General features: G+C 41.7%; 1 protein-coding gene across 1 annotated transcript in view; it reads right to left on the minus strand.

Moving 5' to 3' along the window:
• Positions 1–2,849: 2,849 nt before the first annotated feature.
• Positions 2,850–24,921, minus strand: part of Prex2 (phosphatidylinositol-3,4,5-trisphosphate dependent Rac exchange factor 2) — a 232,248-nt gene continuing 210,176 nt past the window's right edge. The window contains exons 38-40 of the mRNA XM_051197040.1: positions 13,229–13,331; positions 9,176–9,243; positions 2,850–3,194 (exon numbers count right to left, since the gene is read on the minus strand). Of these exons, the coding sequence (XP_051052997.1) occupies positions 3,149–3,194; positions 9,176–9,243; positions 13,229–13,331 (217 nt within the window). The 3' untranslated portion in view covers positions 2,850–3,148. The remainder of the gene's footprint in view (positions 3,195–9,175; positions 9,244–13,228; positions 13,332–24,921) is intronic.

The raw sequence follows: 24,921 nt of genomic DNA on the forward strand, positions 1-24,921 counted from the left end.
CTGCCCATACATTCATCCTGTAGCTCAGGCTGGCCTAGAACTTGTGGCAATCCTAATGCATCAGTCTCCTATGAGTACTGGTATTTCAGGTGTGCGTCACCACTGGCTTAAAGGAGAGCCAACATAGCTTAGCATATGGCTTCCCATGTGCTAGGCAAATGTTCAACCACTGAGGCACATTTCAAGCCACAGCCCTATCTTCCTTTTTAAGTGAACATCTTGTTGCAGGAAGAGTGGCCACAATACACGGGGGATTGAAAACACCAGAAAAACATGTGTTAAAGGGAAAGAAAACAGCTTGAACCTCCAGATTGGATACCGGTTTATGGGCCAGGCGAATCTACCAGAAACTCAGCATCCTGTCGAATAAATCTGGAACAGAAATTCTCACCCTCTGTCTTTCTAAGTAAGGAATAGATATATTTTAAGTTCTCAACTCTTCATATTTTTACAAAATTAAACTTTGTAATGCTAGAAACCAATCGGAAAAGCCTTTCAGATAATACATATAATAAGATCTGAAATCTCAATGGGTAGACAATGGCCTATGTTGGAAGAACAGTTAAGCATGTTTTTTTCAGTAGCTTGTCAATAATCACTGGTTACAGAGGAGAGTCCTAAAATCCCAAGGCCTACTAAAAATCTAACATCAAAAGGAGGGTATATGCTATGGTATTGAAAAATGATCACTCATCTACCAGAGATTTTTTTTTAACTGTTAATCGGTTTGGAATTATAGTCAAGTTTTATGTGATGTTCTACTCATGGCTTGTAATACATGTGGAGGCTCCTCAATTATGATTGGGAAATGCCAAGGAGATGTTCTCATACACTAAAGGTATCTTGCATATTCTCACTTGATTTTTACAATGTAAATTGTATAATTAAATGACAATGCACATCATAAAGCCCCGGCTTTGGTAAGAAAATAATTGCTAATATTATAATGGTTCTCGCATTAATAAAGGAGAATGATGCATACAGAAAGCAGGTCTCCCAGGTTAACCTCTGACTGCACCATGTCCACCATGGGAACTTATGCAAGTCACTGTGTTAGTCTCTGCTTTAGCTTAGCTATGGGGGCTGGGTAATAAAACAAGGCCTTTTTTCATTACTGCTGCAAGACTATGTGAAGAAGGAACAGTAAAATGTGGGCTACGCACATGGCTATAATTTTATTACACTAAAAAAAAAAAAAACTACAGTGATTGATTGATGTCACTATAAACCACTAGCAAAGTTTAAAGTTAGTAAGTTCTGTGTCCAAAGATAATACATTTAACTCAAAAACTATTGATCACATTCTGTTATATATAGTGGAGCCTTAGAATACATTAACTTATGAAATCCACCCAGACGTTAATATGCTCCGTGACACATCTCCATGCTTCATAGCCCTTTCGTGCTTACTTCCAGGATGAAGAATGAAAGACAGTAAGGCAACGTGAAGGGTCTGTGAGTCAGTCAGTTCTCACTCTCCAGACTTTCAGCAGAGGACACTCTGAATGGCCAGAGCAACAGGGTTATGTGCTGACAGTAGCAACAAAGCTGATTTCCTGAAAGTTATGGATGAATGTCATATACATATGCAAATGTAGGCCCTACCATTAGCAATTTCAGAATACTAAGGTTTTTCTTCAGTAACTGATGTTGATTTCCCTTGATTAGTCATATACAGATTTATTGAAAACACACTGGGTGCTCTGTACCCATTAGTTTTCACGTTACCTAGTAGGATACATACGCCTCATACCTTTGGAACATAGTCTTTAATTAAATATATCTACGGCAGTGAACATCGGTTGTAATGAGAGTCTAAAAGTCATTAAATAATTTATAAAGTACAACTGAGTAATGGTTTGCCAAGACTCTAGTTAAAGTAAGAATTTCATGTGCTCAGCCTACATCCATACACAGCCCTGCCTGTGCTACACAGTGGCCTTTGGGTCAGTGATAGACAGCCTATAGCAGATGATTTCATTGGCTGTAGTGTCTAACAAGGCCACAGTCTTCTCAGCTTATGAAAGTGTATCCCATGACATTTGTATAATGATAATATCACATGAAGGCACAATTTATCCCTGTCATTAAGCAAAGCACAACTCTACCATAGTCACAGTGAGCATGTTTAATTTTTCTTTAAATTAAATATTTAAAACCAGTATTAATCTATTCGCGGTGCTAAACCAATCTTAGTAGAGCAACACGGAAGTGATAAACATTGCATATACTGTAGAATGAATACGTCTATACCTTGGTTGCATACATTATCAAGGTTCTTCCTTAAAGTACAACATATAAATCTATTTTCACATCTTATACATATAACTTTATAGAAAAATACTCATGATGGTGTATTATTTTAAGGGTCTGACGTATCACAGGAAGACTCTCTGAGTTCAAGGCTAAGTTTTTAAATAGGCTTTTTTCTTGCTCATTCCTCTCACACTTCCCTAGCCCTGGCGACCCCCACCCTCAGCCCTCACATAGTATTCAAGGTTCAGTGCAGAGATCCAGAGGTGCATCTACCTGATGGGATGCTTACACAGGCAGAGATTATCCTTGACAACAGTGAAGAAGTCTTGTCAGGACCTCACAACTCTCTTCACTAACCAAAAGCCTTACAAGAAACAGAGGTATGTACTTTCCTACCCGCACACAGGCATTTCTGTGTGGTACAGTGGGAAATGGAAACCTGTGCCTCCCAATCTCCACTGTCCATAAATATGTCTGAATGATGTCTTCTGGTGTGTGGCCATCATTCTCAGTGACAGGCTTCATCAAGAAAAAATACCAAGTACTACATGTGCACGGTGTGGAAGTTAAACAAACAAACAACAACAACATAATTAATGAATGAGAAAGGAACCAAAATAGTTAATCCTTTATTCCGCGAATTTTTCCTATAAATGGCAGCAGTGAGTTTTGCCCTAATATGAATCTGTAATGCCGATATATAGAACATGAGGCTCAACTGTCTGAATGAACTGCTAGTTCCAACATAAATATCCAACAGGAAACCAAACATCAGTTATTTACACCGGGGAGGGGAGGGTTTACATCTTAAATATGCATCTGTTTATCTTCAGTGGAGAATGTTGACTTGGTCAGCATTTGAAAGCTTTGCCTGCCTGGCTCTTGGAAATGCTTATTCTTCTCCAACTGGGGGTGGTGGCTCACACAGCTTGTACAGCCTAGAAAAGACACAGGATAGTACGACAATCACTTAGTATACCGCCCTTACCAGAGTGTTTTTATTGACAGAACAAATGCATTAAATCATTTCTTGGTTCCATCAGCCATCACCACATTCACTGTTCTATGGAAAGTAGCCTATGAATCAGCTTGATCCAAAGTTTTGGAGCTGTGACTTAGAAAATACTTCCATTTCACTGAGCATGTTTAGAATGCTTCTCATTAAACAACACTTTCCTTTTATCCCCAGCCATGAAATCACTTCTTTCCTACTTCACAATAACAATTTTGCTACTGTTATGAATTGTAATGTAAATATATGATATGCAGTATATCTGATATGTGCCCTTCAAAGGGGTTGTGACCCACAGGTAGAGAACTACTGTTTTAGAAGCTACTGCTCTGCTTCAGGGTGTCTGTTTCCTTTGTTGATAGTAAAATCTATGCCCTGAATGACCAGAGGTAGTGTTATATGATAGTTAGCCCCTTGTCCAACACAGATACCTTGCAGTGATGTGGTCTCTATCTCATGAGGATCTTCAGGATTTCTTGTACTTATTATAAATTTCCCTCATTTTGCACTATCTCTGCAGAGCAGAGGCTGGCTGTGTGTGACAACTGATGTGACAGCTTCCGGAAGCCCGAATCTCAAGACACAGTTAACCTGGCCTTTTGTAAGGATCTGTGACTGGCCACCCATAGCCAGCCCTCAACCACCTATTTCCAGATTCAAAGATTCCATGTTACTTATGGAGAAGCTGGGATATGCACCTTCACTACCAGTCCTAGTTGTTTTAGACCATACTGCAGCAACACACAGTTTTATATACGTTGGCCAGAATGACTAACTCTAGAACCAAAGCAAAAGGGAATAAAACACTGCCAGGTAACGCTAGTGACCTCAAGGCCAGATGCACGTTCCTCTAGATCAGTGGTTCCCAACCTTCCTAATGCTTCAACCCTTTAATGCAGTTCCTCATGCTGTGGTGACCCCCAACCATAAAATTATTTTATTGCTACTTTGTACCTATAATTTTGCTGCTGTTATGAATTGTAATGTAAATTTCTGATGTGTGACTCCCCACAAAGAGGTCATGACCCATGGGGTGAGGACCACTGATCTAGAGGCTGAGTTAAGACTTAAGGTGCTTGGGTGTTGGGCTATACCTGTTCTCCTTAAGAAGAACTGGCTACACTTGTTCTACTTTGTACCTTAGGCTAGTATCTCAAATGCAGAATGCAATTTTGAAACATCTTATGTGTGTTTGTGTGCGTGTGTGTGCATGAGTGTGTGTGTGCTTATGCACGTGCGTTCATGTGTGCGTGTGTGCATGAGTGTGTGTGTGTGTGTGTGTGTGTGTGTGTGTGTGTGTGTGTGTGTGTGATGTCAGGGCTGGGTATGGATACTACGCCAGGGCCTTCATGCTTGCTAAACATGTGCTCTAGCACTAAAGTTACACTCCCAGAATCAACACCTCAACGTTACAGCTCTTTGAGAGTGATTCAAACAGGAGTCACCAAGGGAATTGATTCTGTCTGCACAGTAAGTTAAACAAAACTTAGAAAACACTGTTAGTCACCTTAACAGCTAGCTTATCAGTTTCTTCTCCCTGTGACATATGAGACCATGCTAATTCTAAACCAGTGGAGAAAACATGAGGATGATTTAACACCAAGTTGTAAGTCTGGTTCATAAAATGAAGTTTATCAGTCTGGAAGTCAGAAGTTCCTGTCTTTGGAGGTTTGCCCGAAAGGTAGTTTATGCCCCATAGGTTATCCACACAGAGGAGGAGAATGCAGAAAAAGCTGGTTTTGTCCTTCCCAGAGAAAAGAACACATTAAATTGAGTGGATGTAGTCTGAAGATTCTTCTGCAGCTGAAGTACAACATGCTGCTTCAAACTGCCTCCTGGGGCTGGGAAAACAGAGCAATCAGAAGGTCCTTTTCTTTCTCAGTTTCTATCCTCCTATTTCAATGGCAGTTCTGCCTAGTGAGTGACACAAGTCCAGAGGCCAGAGAGCAGAGTTGGGAGCGCAGGTGGAGAATGTCCTACCGATACATTCTATTACCCTTCTCTGTATGTTTGTGCCCAATATGACCAATGCCAGCTGAGAGATGAGTCTTGGGAACATCTGCATGGCAAACTGGAGCAAAGGTTATTCCCTGTCGGCACCAAATGCAATAATAGCTCCATCTACTGCAGCGCTGGGAAGCTTCAGCTTCTGTGAGGCTTCTTGGAAATGACTCGGGGTTATCTGAGTTCAGACACAATTGTAATGGAAACTGTACAGCTCTGGGAGTGTAGTTCGGGCAGACGAATTTTGAAAGTGAAATGTAATAGGTAAGGAGTTGAGCTCTAGTGTGATGCACCTTCTGCTTTGGGCAGCTAAGTTATTGGGCTGGGGGTGGGGGCTTTTTGCTGGTCCAACATGTGGAGATATTATCCTATACCTGGGCACTAGAGGTCCTGCATGAGCAAGGGTTGTTCTGACACCATTTCCTCATCTTCCTTCTATTTCTGCATCAAGCAGAAACTAAACTTCATTGTTACACCATGCCCTTTACCCACCTACATGTGCTAACACGGGTTACAGAGCAAATTCCTCTTCCATAGTTAAAATATACTGTGTCTCCGCAGTTCCATCTGACAGGTCAGAAATTGGAATCTCAGAGAGAAACACACATACATACATACCTACACACACATACACATACATGTACACACATGCACACATATGCACATGCGCAGATGCACAAATACAAACACACATGCACACATACAGATGCACGTGTATGTACACACATATACACACATGCGCGTGCATGTGTGCACAGACACACACACACACACACACACACACACGGCTTTGCCTTTGTTTTTGTACCCTTCTAGGCTGAAGCTCCTTGAACACACAGGTTTCCTATCTGTTCTGATATCTCCCTATTGAAGGCCATTCCTGACATATTTCAGACAGGAAGTCCTAAAGCAGAGTAACTTGTTCAGGAAACCCACGCACTGGGGCATACAAGCAACCTATCTAAAATGATTAAGCCAGTCCTCGACAAAGCAACATACTGATTCCATTAATCAGGATGCTCACTCTTCCTGTGTGGTAACCATAGCTACTTCATCCTTAGTGAGTTTCAAAACCCCCATCCTGTTTATCTTCAGCTGCTCAGAATCTCATCCTCCATCCTTGTCCGTCTGCTTGCTCCCCACACTCTGTCACCCGCAGTACCATTCTCCACTCCCAGCCCACCAGGTAATACAAGTCAGGTCTTCACTGATACGTGACTCACAGTACTGTAGCCCTGTCTCAACTACAGCCCCGTAGACTGGGCAGCCCACAAAGGCATCTGCCTACTCCAGCCGGCTCCTAACTCCATCTCAGTGTGAACAAGCTGAGATCACCTTCCCTGTCCAGTGCACACTCTTTCTCTCTGTACTCACTATCATCAAGAGCAGGAACTCTTAACCACTTTTATTCCAGTCAAAGATCTCATGGTCATTCTAGAATGTTCCTTTACACTAATTCCTCCCCAGTTTCCCGCCCAAAGGCTATGAAGTATGCCTGTTAGTGTTTGTCTTTGCATCTTTGTTCTTCATGCTAACATCATCTCCTTTCAAACCCATCTTCAGTCCTACTGTCCTCTGATGGATCATCAGGGTTGCCTAAGAAGGTCCTAAGATTCAGACTTCCCAGACATGAAGGTGAGGAATGCTACTGTTGTTCATGTTAAAATGAAAAACCTTTCTTATTCCTGTAAGCATATTCCTGCCTGGCTTCTGCTTACACTTCCAACATCCTTAATCACAGTCACCGATCAGTCACTGAGGCTGAGGAATAACTCACTCTGCTTTTACCAGAAGGCAAGCCCTCCCAGACACATAACAGAATATATGTATGTATGTATGTATGTATGTATGTATATATGTGTATATACATACATACATACATACATATGTTTGCTGAATGAAAAACAATAATAAAGCAAGAAAGTGGATGTTAGGAATACCATCACAGAGGTCAGTTAGGATATTTGTACCAAAAATAAAATCTCAGGCAGAAATAGCTCACTGGACCTCCAAGAATGAACTTTCTAGAAATATCTTGTCAGCTCTGCCAATGGGTAGTTTGGCCCTGAGAAGCAAGTGGGTCCTCCAGCTATCTGTCTTTGAGGAAAGTGCTGGTTCCTGTCAGGAGGTGTCCTAGGGCACTGTGAGCCTCTGTGTTCTCTGCATCTCCACAGACTTTGGCTCTCCTCCTCTTCTCTCCCCTCCCCTCCTCTCCTCTCTTCCTTCCCCTTCCTCGTCCTTCCCTCTTTCCTGTCTCTTCCTTGCTGAGAATCAAATCCTGGCCCTTGTGCATTCCAGGCAAACGGGCTAGTAGTCTACCACTGAGTCATGGTCCCACTCACACATTTCATTTCTTTAGGTGGAAGCTCCTTCAGGGCCACAGGCACTTCTGCACGGGACTACTGTCCCCCCAGGGGCAACAGTAACACACACGACATTTCCCCAACAGATATTTGCAGAATGCTTGAAACAGTAAATAAAAATTTGAAATGGTTTTTATTTCTCTCTTAAGGTTGCTATCCCCTTGTGCAATGTGTCAATTTTATAGCTGGTTCATTTTTATTATGTTCCACCTCAAGAGTTTTAAAGATAATCCAATAAAAAAAGGCTTGAGTCCATCAGTTAGTTTTCTCGTGTTCAGCCAGAGTATTGGCTTATTGATCAGGGTGCTGAAGTCTTATCCCAACACCACTGCTATTCATTAGTGTTCAAAGGCTTTAGTTGAAAATACCTTGCCAAGCTATTATCATGTTTTCTTATTAGAATTTTAACACTTGGGTGGATCTATTACACAAATACTCCATGTCTTACTCATGGTGCTAGAGAGGATGTTCATGTGAAATGACTCTTTAGCAATAGACAGCCTTAAGACTCTAATCTAATCAGCTATGAAGGGTAGCATTAACAGGACTGGAGGATTACACAGAATTAGGAATCAGCACTAAAAATAAACGCAGCTGAGACATGATAGCCTCATCCATTTTCAGAGGGAAAATACACTTTCCCTTTTGAAAGCACTCTCACCACCCAAGAAGTTTTTCAAAATGAAGTATAATTTCATAAATGGCTGTAGTTGCCATCTTCTCTCTGGTAATGGTGATGGGAACAGAGACAAAGAATATCTTTACCTGAGTCAGGCATGGAGATGCCTACTTGTCATTAAAATGCAAACATAATCAAATGTAAGGGTAATTACTTAACAATGGTCCGCTTTAAGATAGATGACTGCTTACCCTAATCATAGGAAATCAGATGGAAAACATTTCTCTATGATCTTTTACATTAAAGGTAAGTTAGAGTCCTTTCATATGATAATTGGTAAACTGTGATATTTTATATGACCAACAGAAAGCTCATTCATTCATTCACATGGTCTTGAAATGAATTTAGATATTTAATGTCTTTCATAGTCACTGATAAAACGTCTTCTGAGAACTCCTATTTGAGTTGGGCAGAGAAACCTCTAAAAATTATGGCAGCATAACTTAATGTGATACCCAGGATTGCAGGGGACCCTGGCAAAAGGAGCAGGCTCAAGCAAAACTGAAAGCAGGCGTGGCATCCAAACTGGGCTCTGTGAGTTAAATAGGAGTTCTGCAGCCATGGCAGAGGGCAGGGAATGTCAATCACAGAGGGTCAGTGGAAAGGCAGTCGGCATATTTGAATTACATTTTGAGTCATATCTGCACAGATTTGTCTTTTTAAATTCACTTTCAAAATAAAAGTGCTGTTTATTTCTGAGAACATGCATTAGCCCCTTGTCAACCTTCACCACTGAATTCCCCAGCTGAACTTTGTACAATCTATGTGACTAGGACACTGAGCATGAGCTAAACAGGTAGCTTTGCCATGACCGACACTGCCAGCGAGCCCTTGGGTAAGGGGTAGATGAGGTGCACTTACCTCGGAGCTGATTGAGGAGTCCGGTCTCTAACCCCCAAGTTCTTAGCTGTGTTCTGAACTCTTGCACCCTGTAAGTTATGGAGATCATTTCAGTTCAATAATGTTTGAGTTAATTCAAATACACCCGAGTTGAGGCATTACTCCAACACAGTTTAGCATCAGTGGACACTAATAAGAAATACAACAGAAACCACAATATGAACGTTTTCAAAATTGGTACTTCTATGAGTTAGATTATATGGTTCTAAATACTTACTGTTTATCCTATAGCCTAGATTTACCCTATAGCCTAGATTTGTTCAAAGGTGAGTTTACCAGTTTCCCATTTGCTCCCACACCTTACGCTTTTATCTTCAGAAGCAATTAATACGTTAAACATAGAGAACAGGACGTGACCAAGGCTATAAACACATGATAGGCCCAAACACTTTGACAGAACAGGTGTCATACCTGCATCTCCTCAGAAGAACAGTTACTCTAAGTGTAATATATTTTATATGAAAACATCCTTGAAATAGTCTAAAGAATTTCTATAGAGGCCACAGACATGTGGAGTTTTGAAATCTAAGAGTTTCATTTCAAAGCTGGTGGTGCAAGACAATCGTCTTCAGCAATACAAAGGACCCCTGTGACCTATAGGTTCACGAATGAAGTTACAGTTACTGTTGAGTTCCTAATGGAAGCTAGTTACATTGAACCAGCTATGACTGTTGGATGCTGGGAACAGAAAAAGGAAAGTGACCTAAACCAAACAAAACCCTGAAATGATCCAAGTGTGCCCTGAGAACTCTATACTACCCTAAATAAAGTTGAGAGAAAACGAAGAGAAACCTCAAGTGATAGACTCTCTTAAAATAAAACTATAAAAAGGAAACAAATCTGGAAAGATGAACAGGCAAAAGGGACACACAAGAAGGGACTTACTTTTGAAGACATTGAATACTTAAGAGAATATGCTCAAGAACAAAATATGCTTCTCCACTCCACCAAGCTTCCCTTCTTATTAAAATTTCCATTAACCATGGTTTATCAAAACCAGGGATGAATACAAGCATGATGCTATTAATTATGGGTCACTGTGCTCAGATCTCACCACTTGCTCGAGCAAGGCTCCTTTTCCGGCCCAGGATCCTCCAGGGCAGAATCTTATGTTGCATTTTGTGAATTTGTCTCAAGCTCCTATGACAGCTACCCAGAACATGTCTCTGATGACCTTCATACTTTGGATGGGCATAGCCAGTATATGTATACTGTCTCTGTCTTAATATTGCTATAAAGAGATGCCATAACCACAGAAACTCTTTCCTTGAGGAGGTGGTTTACAGTTTCAGAGGTTCAGTCCCTTATCATCATGATGGGACATGGTGGCATGCAGGCAGACATGAAGCTGGAGAGGTAGCTGAGAACTCTACATCATTCAGACAACCGCAAGTGCTCTAAAACACTGGGCAGTATATGAGACCTCAAAGCCCGCCTCCACAGTGACGCACTTCCTCCAACAAGGCCACGCCTCCTGACAGTGCCACTCCCTTTGGGGGCCACCACAGTCTTAATCTGAATTTGTCTGGCGTGTTATTATAAGGAGAAAGAGGAGATGCATCTCTGTGCTGGACACTAGGAGATACACGCTGCCCTTGCATCTTAGCACTTGTGAGATCCCTTGATCGCTTTTTCTAATGGGGGCACCTATGGTAAAGTCACCTCCTCGCCTCTGTAGGGACTGTGAGACTGTGAATGGTCTTCTCTTACAAATGGAGAAAGAGGAAGATGGTGGGGATGTCCTTCTATATGTATGGTTCTCCTATTGATTGGTGACTAAAACATTGATTGGCCAGTAGCCTGGCAGGAAGTATAGGCAGGGCTACCAGAATTCTGGGGAGAGAAGGAAGAGAGAAGCCATGGAGGAGATGCCATATAGATACTGGGAAGATAGGATGCCAGGCATTCTCCTGACTAATAAAGCCATATAGAAATATAGATTAATAGTTATGGGTTAATAATCAAGAGACAGCTAGCCAGAAAGAAGCTTAAGCCATCAGGCAAACGGTTTATAATTCATTTATCCCTCAGTGTGTGTATTTGTGGCAAAACAGCTGTGGGACAGAGACCTCCAACATCAGGAAGAGCCACACCAGGGTGCTGAATAGACTTGCATTCTAGTCACTTAGCGAGCACGAGGGAGGGGTAGGTACCAGCCACCTATCTCTCACTGCCTGACCCTGGCCAAGGCCTGAAGAAAGATGCTCACAGAAGCAATGCAGTCTGCTCCGTTGGATATCCAACTACCAGCCTGACTCTCAAAGAGAGGGAAATCTTTCTCAGGGCAGAGGTAATCAGGACTTCCAGCTCTCTCTCTGCCCTGTAGGGTATTCAGCTTGGAGCTGAAGAGAAAGCTACCTATTCTCAACCCAGTCATAAAACAAAGATGAGGATGAAAAGGAGTGACTAAAAAAAAAAAAAAATATGTACTTTCCAGTCATTCTGATTCGATTTTACACATCAAATATCGATACTATATGTGTGCATTGGGCTTGTAATGAACTTTGTAGCAATGAGGTTGATATGCAAAATCAACATCTCTTTATCTCTGTTTCCTCTATGTCCATTCTCATTCTGATGACTGAAGATATCACGGGAGATTGTGGTTACTCAGACCTGCACAAGGAATCAACTCAGAATAAACTCTTCAGTGGAATGTTCGAGAGAGGCTCACTCCAGCTCCTTCTCCTTGTGAGGTTTAATTGTGAGAGAGAATTTCCAAAGCTGTACGTTCTCTATGAGCAAAGCAGGGAAAGCAACGAAGACTTTATCCACCCCTTCTTGATTTTACCCAAATCCCACCTCTCATGTGAGAATTTATAAGCTTACTTTGTTTTTTTGTTTTTTGGGTTTTTGTTGTTATTGTTTTGTTTTTTAAGCAGAACTTCAACATCTACTTCCCCAAAACCTTCCTAAACGACATGCCAGTTTGCAACTGTGTTTGTCACTTGTCATCTGGACAACAGTATGTCACACTCTTCCAGTGCATCTGCACTCTGCATAACTACTCCCTGTGTGAACTTCTAAGTTACACTCAGTCAACACCTACCCCTGGATTCCAAAAGGAAACATTGCCAGGCATGAGCACTCACTGGGCCCGCAATCTGCATTGAAAATGCTAGCTCACTGTTGGCTTCTTCTGTCTAGTTCTTCACTGACTAGCTTGACATTCCATAGTGGAATTTTAGAAACAATCCCAAGGGGGGTTGACAAAGCTTCTGTCTGCCTGAGTAAAGTTTTAATGAATGAAAAGATTATAGTTACAAAAGCACATCTAATGAAGTCACTGTCGATGAACAACTGAAGGCCAGTATGCTTTTGCTGCAGCAGGCCAAAGGGCTGTGATAGAAAACATGTAAAAGTGATGACTTCCATTTTTCTTATCGCTGCTGATATGTCTTTTGTGCTAGCTCAGTTCTGTTCAGAACAATGGAAGCTAGTGCATTAGAACAACAACAACAAAAGGAATTTAAACAATTTAAAACCAAGTAACTTTGGCTTTTCAAATGCTATTAGGTTACAGTTTAAAATTCATCCTATTTAAGAGGGAACATGAAGAGTACAGTCTCTGGTGATGGAGACAGTTAAGGGTCATGTTCAGCCTCAAATGGAAATCCTGAGCTCAGCACTGTATCCTCTGGATGATGCACATACCATGTACACATCTTATCATGGAAATTGCAGAAACTAACAGGCCCTCAATTCCTCTTCTTCTTTGTCTCTGCTCCTTCCTAATCTAGAAGTGCCATATATCCTTCAATTTGTAACTGCTAAAAGCCCAGCCCACTCCTTGTTTGTGTGACCATTTCCCCTTTTGCTTCAAGATCACACATCACAGCCATCCTTTCCCCCAGTACCCACACTTGAACTATATTCTCATTGGACGCGCTTCCCAGTCAAGCCTTACCCAGAGTCCCAAGCTTAGAAGAGTGTCCATCACACACAGGCACCCATAAGATGCCCGATGAATGAACTCAGGCAAGCAAGGTCCTGGAAGAGGAGAGAGGGACTTACCTGCTTCCTCATCACATCGGTGGCCTGCATAATGTATCGGGGAGGTAGCCCGTGGCTTCTGGCTAGAATGATGGCCTGCTCCAGCGTCACACTCAGGGTGCACCTGTGGGCCAAGGTAATATAGGTTATAGTCAAACCCACTGATCCATTCCTAGAGAAACTGGAGCTACCAATGTCATCAGAAACCAGCCAAACTCAAAGTTGCTCAGAATCCAACACTGATTTCTCTACATGGAATTCCTGTTTCAAAAGCGGCCACAGAGACACATATATAACCAGGGATACAAGTTAAAGAATTTAAAGTTAAAATAAACCTATTGTGAACTATGGAGAACTTCAACAAAAACTGAATATCCATATTTTAATAGATTTTTATTAATGATGCATAAAATTTAGAAGAAATAGTTTTGCATCTATTTCTACATATTAGCAGTTAATAGATTTTGCATTTCATTTTTAGAGACACTTTCATGACTTAGCACAGAGCGACTTAGAAGTCATCAGTGCCCCATCTGAGCCTCTTCAGGGAATGGGATCACCTGGCTGGGAACTTTCCTAGATCTGTCCAAGACTTTCACTAAGGACAGTAAGAAACATCAAGTAACCATGCAGGTGCTCACACATGAAAATGCCTGACTCATCCTTAGTTACAAGGCTATGGCACAGAATTCCAATCCATTCGGTAGGTTGTTATGATTAAGAGTAAGAGGAGGGGATTTAAAAGCACCAACTGTAATGCGAACAAGACCCTGCCAAGGTCAGGCTGTAGGATTACTCATCCATCTAAGGAGGAGAATGCCAAGTTGCTCTGCCCAATAATCAGCTTGAGAAGTTGCCTCCTCATAAACACCACTGAGAACTCCTCTGGATTGCTGGCATGCCAACAGTCTGAGGTTACATGATTAGCTTCTGGTTGGACACAATGTTCACAAGTATTTAGTGCCTAAGTCAATCTGAGCTGTTTCGTGCACTCTTGTACCTGTGGGCTAACAAAGGACAACTCCTGATGGTTCATGTAGAAAGAAAGTCAATTTCATTTAACTGCCTGCCTCCTCAACAGACCTTTACCCTAACAATTTAATCAATAATGCTCATTACCCTGGCTGAATGAAGCTCAAGAAATATAAAATTTCATTTTCTGATCCTGAGACATACCTGTACTTTCCTGATAAAGCATGGCTTGCCTCCTACTGCATACACAGACACAGCAAGGGGTTTCTGTTATCAACCTTCTTAATTGGTTGACACTGACTTATTTCTCATTTTACAAATTGTGAATAGCAACACAGCAGGAAATTAGTTCAACCGGGCCATCAGTGTAGCCAATAATAAACAGTCAAACAGGGGGCACTCATGTTATCTTTGTCTAATTTTCCTTCCATTCCTCAGTGTCGTCCTCCATTTTCCAAAATAGACTCTCATTATTTAACACTGGCTGGCTTAGTGCTACTCACTATGGAGCCCAGGCTGGTCTAGAACTCACAGCAATCCTCTTGTTCAGCCCCCACCCCCCAAGTGCTGGGATCAGAGACAAGAGATATCACATTTGCCTAAGAGGCACCTGTTTAGAACCAATGACATATCACTTAAAGAAAAACTGACCTTCACATGGGTATGTATGTTTCCTTTCCCCAGCCAATCAAAAGGAATGCTGTGTATATTTTTATGAAGTCGTAGGACTGACTAATTTCTAGAAGGACATTATTTTTTCTCAAGGAAACGATCATGCAAACGTTGGGAATACTGTCTGATTGTAATTCAAGTGGCCAGGCTCAGGTTTCCAGGATGGACATCTAGAATTCCAGCACCCTCCAGGAAGCATGTGCAGGAGAGCTCCCAGCTCCATGGGTGGGTGACAGGCCCTTATTTGTCTCATCACTCTATCTTTTCTCAGCTCTTTCAATCCGAATGTCAGGTGTTAAAATCCAGCAGTTTATTCTTTGCATCTGAAAGGCTCCAGCCCCTGAAATTGGCATGTGGCTGTTCGCTAGTGAATGAAGCATAAGCACCCACTGTCGGCTTTTACAAGACACCATTTGATTTTACATCTGCTTTGATTAGTAGAAGGGCCAAGCCTCAAACCTCAGACAAGCAAAAGAAAAGGCATGTAAGAGGACAGGAGCTGAGTAAATCATACTCACGACTTTGCTTGCCTTACTACACTATCTCCCTTCTAGAATAATTTCTGCTTTCAATAATGAACATTTTTAAAAACATCTATATTTTTGCATCATCTTAGAAATGGGCCTTCAAATTTCTATCTCCTAGTTGCTATTAAAAAAAAAAAGAAAGAAAGAAAACAAAAAAATCTTAACTAGGCTTACTTTTTTTTCCTTTGGGTGACATCTAAGTAATTTAGTATTTCTACTGTATGATACATAAATGTGCAACTTTAAGCAAATGATCAATTATCACAGGGTATGTGTGAATACTTCATAAAAGACAGGTAAGTAGAGTGAAGTAAGTTTCTGCACAATCTCAGTAACAAGATATTCCCGATTCAGATGCTGCCTTGCACTTGTGAGGAAATGTACCTGGAGGGGTGGTGAGTCACAGGGGAATTGCTAGTTCTCCACAGAAACAAACACAGGACAATACATCTGTGCTTATAACTAAGTCATTTCCTTACATCCCTCACTGAAACTAGAACCAATGCATTCCTATTTCATATGCGCTTAAAATGATAAACTACAGCTCATGGGTCCCATTTACTTTGAAGGATAGTTTGTTCTAGGAGTGTTTGTGTGAGTTGCACCCGTGAGTACATGCATGGGCACACATTCATATGGAGGCTAAGAGTAAGTCTTACTTGTTGATCCCCTCCCCCAAATTGGTTCTTTCCCTGGGACCTGCAACCCTGAGTGACCCACCTGTCTCTACTTCCCACACCAGCCAGAGTGTTCTGGGGGTTGAACTTGAGCACTCATTCATACTCACACAGCAAGAACTTTACCCAGTGAGCATCTTCTCAGCCCTTAACACAGAAGAGTGCCTTTCACGCATCCATTCTGGACTGCTTTCATGAGTCCACTTCATACCCCGTACCATCAGTGGCCAGCAGAACCAAATTTGGACCGAAGCTCAAAAGCTTCACTTTTGGGACCGCTTGCTTGAAATGAAACTTGTCAGGTTCTTTGTCAAATTCACAATGTAAAATGTGCTAACTGCAAAAGGTTCCAACTGTTATTTTCTTCACTTCGCAGCTTCTTCATTCAGTGTATAGTCTCGTGTAGACTTTTAATGGCTTGCTGCTTATTTCTGGAACCGAGCTAGCAGAAGCTGAGTTAGGATGCATTCAGGATTGCATGAGAGAGACTATTTAGATGATTTATAGTTGCTTCCACATGGAGTTAGGGTTTTTTCAGTGTCCTGGGTCAGCAATGGCTTCCAGAGCTTTCTCCTCCCACAATACACAAAGCCATCCATCCTATGTTGAAAAGCAGGGCCAATGTCCCCATACCCTGCCCCTCTTGACTGGAAGTGTGTGTAGTCAGAGGAAGCAAGCTGGAAATGGATAAAGCTAGAAGCTGGCTTTGTGGTAAGTTTCAAAAAAAAAAAAAAAGCCATGCCTCTGTCCATGTGCTACAGAATTTCATAAAGTTTTACATTAGCAACCGAAAAGTGAACGAGCCATTAGCAATAATACATTTTTGCTACTGAAATGCTTTCCTGAGCTCTCCGTACTCAAATTAGATCAGTCATGCTAGAAGGTAAAACCAATTTTCTATTCTCTTCATAGAAAAATTATATCACAAAATTATCATAATTTGCTAGGCAGTCAAAGGCAGCGCCATAAAAATTGTGGGAAAAAGGACAGAACTGGGTCACACAACAATATCATATTTTAAATTTTGTAAGGCTTGTATTTATTAGCATTTATCCCTTGTGACTTGTTCTGACATCTGGTAAATATTAACTTTCATTTCTTTTCTTCTTTTGTCTTCTCATTTTTCATAGAGGAGGCACTTAACCACCTCAGACCCTAACATCGCCACCCTTCCAGCAAGGACAGTCTTCTGCCTCTCACTGCAACCAAATGATGAGATGACATTCTGGGCCTTTCTTCAACTAAGTCTCACTGATGAGGAAAAGCTTAGCTTCTCAAAATTGCTTCTATGTAAAATGCTGTCTCCTATCTATTACATGCTAAGTTCAAGTTTTTAGGCAGTCTTCCATGAAGCGGCTTCTGCAATATGCCTTCTATTTAAGATGTTCCACGATACTCTTATAATACATTAGACCTTCAAATAAAAGCCTTGGGGCCTTCTGCATAGTTGGTCACTCACAATGAGCACAGGTGAAGAATCAGCTTAATTCTAATTACATCTTTAAACCTTCCAAGGTCTATCGACTCATTTAAAGCTGATTTAAATTGTAGTGCACCAATCTCTCAGGGGCAGATCCTTTAAAGTAAACACTGGGGGAGATGTTGCACCTCCTCTTAGCCACAGAGATGGCACTGGGGTCCGAATAAGACTACGTGGGAAATAGTGTGAGTGCTGGTTGCTGTACCTGGCTTCTTTGCTCTCAGCACACACAGGGCCACAGGTGATATTTTGCTTGGAGATAATCATTTTGTCTTGTCTCTCAGGGCCAGCATTAAAAAATTTAGCTATTGGTGTGTGTGTGTGTGTGTGTGTGTGTGTGTGTGTGTGTGTGTGTGTGTGTGTGTCAGAGAGAGAGAGAGAGAGAGAGATTCAGGTCCTGGCTATAGGTCAACACAACAAATTTAACACATGAAGACCAGATTGATGATAAACATCTCTAGATTTGTAGCCACAGTTTATCACTAAACATAGAAACACAGGCAATGCAACTCTTAAGAAGAGGCTCTTAGAATTTATTCTCCCACATTTGAAGAGTCATGAGTGACACTGAAGGCTAGTTCAAAATCTTTCTGTGTCATGATACTCAGACCTACAATCTATGCCTAAAACATCCATCATCACTGAGTTTAGAGATGAGTACTGATGATTCTGAAGTAACTTGAACAATGTTTTCTAATTATTTTGAGCATTGATTAGAAAATTACACCACTTAGATAAATATGATCTTATTAGAAACACCGTTTAGATGATCATTAACGTATAAAAACGGAGTATTTGGTAAACAGACATCTGGACTACAGTTTTATGGCAAAGCCTACTGAGTTAAAGAGAGAAGGTGTTGAACAGCAGTGTTGACAGTGATGGAGATGTGTCCACCTCTAACACCCTGTGTAAACTGGCTAACCCTGTGCTCACATGCACTCAATTGCTTAATTGTCGATAACTGAATACAAAAGAAAATCGTCATGTTAATTTGAAACCCATGAGCTTTGCCCGGAGGTAGAGGTCGATGTCATGACCACAGCCTGAGTTACTTTTCACCATCCTTCACAGCTCTGTTGCTGCCTTCACTCATGGAGACAAAGGAAAGAAAATCCCCAGAGGTGCAGCACCCTGTACGGTCTGTAAAGGACACCCTGGAGAAACCGTTATTTTGATAAAAGCTCTTCTCGTGGATGATGTCTTACTTGGCTCTTGATTTATATTTAGAATCTTGGAGATTTAGAACTTAGAAAATGAAATCATTTCCCCCATTCGGTGAGAGTCTTGGTTATTTCTCCTTTAATTAAAAGCTGTCACTTTGTTCGAATGACTATTGGGAACACATTATTAGGAAGCTAATTGCCTGGGTTCCTGTTGCAGCTTTCTTACACAGCGGTTACCTGTACTGCATTCAAATTGTGAAAAAAAAAATGGCCAACTCCTATTTCAACCCCGAGATAATGATGGGGTGCAGTGTGCTAGAACATGAACTGCTCTGGGACACATACAGGTGTGTATTAAAACAGATGTGAGACATTGCTGATCACCGGATTTCACACACTCCAGAACATCACATGTACTTCTGACCCATTCGTTTGAACAACATCTAAACTAAAGATCCTGTTAGAAAGATCCAAGTGCCCACATTTACTTCTAAATCTCCTTCTCTTGGACATTTTTTTTTACGACCCTATTTCTTTTGATCTAACAAAAAGAAATCTATGAAACACATATGATAGTCACCAACTTGATGAGAAAGAAGAAAGGGGACATAAGAATTAATTTATTAAGGACACGAATTATGAGGACTTTTAACATGTGATCCAAATCTTGCCATTTTCATAAACCCACCCTGGAGCAAATGCTACAATTTCTCAAAAGTGACTGCCGAATGATTGTGATTACTTATAGTTCCATTAAAAGTAGTGTATTATTATTATCATTCCCCATTATTAAGTGTAACTTGCTCATTTGCAGGAGATCAATGCATGTTTCTGCAATGGACTACTACATCTACTAAGGAGCATTGCATCCTACTCATTTCCCATTTTGAACTAACTCTCAAATCCCCCTCTCAAGCTGTACTATTAATGCTACCTCTTGTCTACACTGGCACCCCTCACCCCAACCCTTCGGTTCCGCCTCTTTTCATTGGTTTCTTCCACTGAGGATGCGGTCTTCTTATATTGCAAATGAAAATGCAGTAGTCGGAATGGTTGAGGTTTTTCGGATCTTCAGATGAGGTCTAAGGTCTTCACAATACAGTCTTGCTTTCTGCTAACTGCCACATGCCATAACTGTGCCGCCTACATCCTCGGTCGTCACTAGCCCCCTAGTTTGTACAAACTGCCCCTCACATGTTCTCAATGGTACCTGGTTTAAGTCACATACTATATCCTACTCATCTGGAGAGTATACATTTAAGAACACAGTAGGATTTTGACTTTGCTGATAGTTACTTAATCTCTTTAAACTCTGTCTTTTCCACCGAATTTTTTTGGGGGGGTTACATAAAGTAACCCATTACTTATCATAGGGCATATAGTAAATAGTATAGTCCACTCATTAAATCTACTCCGGATTATGACACATGCATTAAAAGGATAATAGACATTGGCAGAATCAGTATACCTGGTTCCCTTGTAGCATGTGCATGAAAGACTTGCCTTCGTTTCCTTTTCTCCTGATCCAAACACTGTTGCCCCTACACCTGTCTGCTGGTTAACATCTCTGGGTGAATTTAATTTCTACTTGGAACATGCATATTAAAGTATACTGAGTAATTAGCTTTACATTGATACTCCTGAGAAAGTTTACAATACAGCTGCCACAGACAGCTGTCGCCTCTACTTATTCTGTTCTGAGTCCCTTTGCTTAAAAACCTAACCCTTTGGCTGTTCTCCTCCCTGCCCAATAAAAACTGCTGCAGTTCGGCTTCCCAGGGTGGCTCCCTTGTTAAGACTACCTGCAGAGAAGGAAGACTCCCCAGTCCCACAGAGCCCCACAGTACAGTCCCACAAAGAGCCCTTTATATTATCAATGAGGGACCAAAGGTTAACACCTGCCTCTATACATGCCTCTTTGGTCTTTAGTCTAACAGTTTTTCTTTCCAGGGAATGGAAACTTCCTCTGCTTAAATTCAAGGGAGACTCTTTTGTTGTTTTGAGTGGCTTTCTTTGAGGCATCAAGGGAGGTTCTAAAAATAAGTACTAACAAGGTGGGACATTTTGTATTTTCTGTTTCTTAGGATACCACCCCCTAAAGGCCTAGGGCGAGCCCTTGCTGTGATTTCTGATAGTCCCTGCAGACTCTCTCCATTTTGATAGGTTAACACAGTAATTTGAAGCAGCTGTGTTATGTGTGTTGTGGGTCCAGCTCAGAGTGCTTGCCTAGCATGAATGAGGACCTGGGTCTATTTCCAGTACCCTAAAACAAGCAAGCAAGCACAAAAAACCCAGCCAGGTGTGTTTCATATAACTCTGCAATGAAGAGACAGATGGATTTACTAGCAGAACCTCAGGTCCTTTGGAACATCCAGAGTGGCTACAGTTGCTAGGTCCTCTGCCAGTGTGGTGGTGTTCATGTATGCTGTTCCCTTAGTGTTTATACTCCAACTGTAACAAAGAAGTCAGACTGCAGCCTCTTCTATGAGGCTCTAAGAGATCAAGTTACGCAATCATTTACTTACTTCAACAGTGGGGTAAGGAACAGCATCCAACCACTCTCCAATTCAAAACCCAAGACTCTTTCGGCTACACGAAATTCAAATCACATAGCTAATGCCTTTAGAGAATTTGAGCTCCCACCATCCATAATTCAACAACCACAATCTTGGACTCGGCCTTTGTATTTTATATGTATTGTTTTGGGAGAGATGAATCCAGGAAGTGCAGATTGCTTCTGGATGGATGTAGACCTTGAAGTGCTAAATTGTGCTCCCGATTAGGGAACGAGTTTTGGAGCACACCCAGGTGTATCGACTGTAAAGCAAAGGCTGAGAACAAACTGACATGGTGGTGATACGTTCCCTTCTACCAGGGAATTGCATTCTGCTGTATGAAATGCACTGTTTGGTGCAAAGCGCGCCATTCCCGCACTGCCCGCACTCAGTCTAGCCTCTCATTGTATGTAACCATGGCATGCAGAGCATCACTGTGCAGGCTCCTGACAAGCAGAGCCAAGCACCTGATTGAAGAAAGCAATGTGTTCTAGTTGCAGGGCTCTCAGTCTTCCCCTCCTTGTTTCAGTGCCTTACACTGGGGAAAAGTGTACACCCGGGGTGGGGGGCAGAAGCGGTATGTTAAACACAGGTCAATCCCCCAGGGGTTGTTCTCCACAGCCAGAAGCTCTGCAAAAGGAATACGGAAAGGCCAGCCGCTGACCCTTCTCACCCCAGTCACCCTTGGAAGTGCTTCTGTGAAAAGCTTGATAAAATTACAAGTCAGTAGGAATTTCAGAGAGCCAGTGCCTATGCAGCAGAATCCCTTTTCTTAATGAAGCACACAAGAACGTATTTTGTGTGTGCGTGTGAACGAACAGCCCAGAACGAACTCAAATTGGGACAATGCTTGTTTTCGGAGCCGGCCTGTGGGTATCTAAGGAGGTTTTCAACATTATCGGCTTGACCCTTGTCAAACACACAGCCCTGGTGAAATCTTCTGGGGATGTCTAGATTTGACCATCAGGGAGCAGAAAGGTTAATGGATGAGCAAAGACAGGGCAGGCAGAGGGCAGCCTGTGAAAAACAAGAAAACAGGTGCAGGCGTGATGAGCAACAGCTAGGGGAGGTCTTGACAGCAGAGCTAAACTGAATAATGCACTCCTCTTCTACCCATCTTAAGGCCAAAAAAAAAAAAAAAAAATGTAGTTTAAAGGGGGCAGGTTTCCAACACTGCACACAGAATGAACCATGGAATTCTCATGAAAGATAATGGCACCTTCTATTACAACTTCCAACTAGGCAACTTGAAATTCTCTGGGTCAGCTTCCCGTTTTGTTTCAGTTTGGTGAGTTTTTTCAAGGAGGCAGGGTTTCTCTGTGTAGCTCTGGCTGTCTCACTCTGTAGGCCAGGCTGGCTTTGAACTCAGAGATCTGCCTGCCTCTGCCTCCCGAATGCTGGGATTAAAGGCGTGTGCCAGCACCACCACTGGCCTGCCACACTGTATACTTCTGGGCCCGGATTCTCTCACCCGCGCATTTCCTCTCTCTATTCTGCGTTGAGAGTTTGACTGAATACATTGGCTATTTAGCCTAGGTAGCTGCGGCTCAGTACCACCTATGTCCTGTGTCCTTTGATTTGCCATCTCACTTCTGATCTTATTCTCCATAGATTTCCCCAATGCCATCACTACATAAGGAAGCATCCAGCTATGGCTCTTTAGCATGAAACTGCACTTAATTTCTCCCTAAATCCATCTAAGCTATTGCCTATACCTTGGTCACTGTGTATCTACTCATTCTTGGTGGCTTCTGCTGTGTTTGTGCCTCAGGTGTCCTAAGGTGGGATACCAGGGGCTATGAGCAAGCTTATGTCACTGCAGGTGACCCGTCTCCTTCCCTCAGCACCTTCAGAGGACAGGCAATTATTCTGTCCTTACCAGGCCTTTTCATGGATTATCTCTGTCTTGTTCCTAACAGAAAATGTTTTAACCCAGCTCAAAACATAACTCTATGGTGCCTCCCCCCCTTTTCTAATCAGTTTCATCTCTGTTTTACAATAGCCTGCACCTTATCTGATAGTTTCAGTCCTTGTTAACTGTGACTCTACCACAGGACACAGAAAATCAGCACACAAGTGAATTCAGCATCTCCTACGTAATTCCTAAAAATATATGTCTCTCTTCCTGTGGAGGTCCTGACTCTGTATTTTTTCAAAGTGGTCGGAGACAGTCATTAGCTCCCCTCTGTGAGGCTGGTTTGGGGTATCAGCTGGACTGAGCACAGGTGCCAGCCATCTAGAAAGGCAGTATTTACTTTGAGTCCTTGCTTTCATTCTTCACCGGGCATAGGGCCTATCTCTCTTTACTGAAATACCCAGGTGCTCGGTCTTTGACTGACACTGTTGGGCTGCCTCAGCTAGGGCTGTGAGGAAGATTTTGAGGACATTGGGCATCTCTGGCTATACTTGGGAAGATTTAACTAGCTGGTTGCAGTTCCAGAAGATCAAGAAGGCAAAAGCCTGCTTTCTCCTAAGCTGAGATGCCTCTCAACAGCCTTGGTTTGGTCAGAACTGCAGGCTCTGCCATCTTTAAACTCCGGAACTCACATTAGAATGTTGGACATATCATACTTCAACGATGAAAAATAGTTATTCAAATCATTCCCTTTACATATGCTGTAGTCAAGTCCTGATTGACCAACATCATAACTAGACCCTTGCAATAAGATGTAACTCTCAGAACCCCTGTGTTATATTAACACATTTCAAAATAAAATAACAGTATGTATTAACTGATGAAGATTTGTATCAAGTAAAGGCTGTCTAGGCTAAGATGATGGCATCACGTGCAGATGTTAATGTGTTTATAAGGAAAACAACTGCTTCCTTCACTCCTCTTTCACGAAAGACTGAATCTGCTATCATGTTTGCAACAGCTAATGTTCTCTATTACTTTAAGAGACTATATGCACCTGTATTATTTATCTGGTTATCAGATCAGCAGAAATTTCTGGGCTCCTTTGCTTATGGGAAAAATCTGTAACATTTAAATTACTGCTTAGGGCGAGGACTCCTGAAACAAATTAATACCTGAGTTATGAAAAGGCGGCACTACCAGTCTTTTTTAGCAATACACTGTCTTTTAGAGCCTCCTTATTGAAGAATATAGATTAGAGAATCTATCTTCTTCTCCCTAGGAATGAATGTTACATTTGGCCATCTTTTAGTGATTTAAAATTCAAACATTTTCCTGAATCTTGCTGCTATAGGTGTTTTCTGCGCCATATGTAAATAGATACAATTAAATATCATTTTTGGTTTCACATAAAGATTCTCACCTCCATATGGAAACCTCCAGAGTAGACTGTGCCCTCTGACATACTTTATATCTTTATGACTTATGAAAGATAAAGCTTTGCTGCCTGTCTCTTGGGACTATATGATGACCTAACTCAGGTTACCTTGAATGTTCTATTTTCCTAAATGTCTACATTACCTAATCTGAACCTATTTGTCAATTTGTCCTTCGATGTCATGTTAATGACAGAATAAAATATACAAAAAAGAGTCCTGCACAAATTCAAAGTGGTTGTTGCAAATCTAAGTTGATATTGCCTGAGGAAGACTTTTGTAAGTATTTATCATCACACTGTTTATCTTTGAAATGAAAAGTATTCCATTGATGGCATTGCTAGCACTGGTTTTCTTTGGAGTTGTTTTTATAT

The sequence above is a fragment of the Phodopus roborovskii genome, unplaced genomic scaffold (genome assembly GCF_943737965.1).
Source record: "Phodopus roborovskii unplaced genomic scaffold, PHOROB, whole genome shotgun sequence".
Classification (NCBI taxonomy): Eukaryota; Metazoa; Chordata; class Mammalia; order Rodentia; family Cricetidae; genus Phodopus; species Phodopus roborovskii.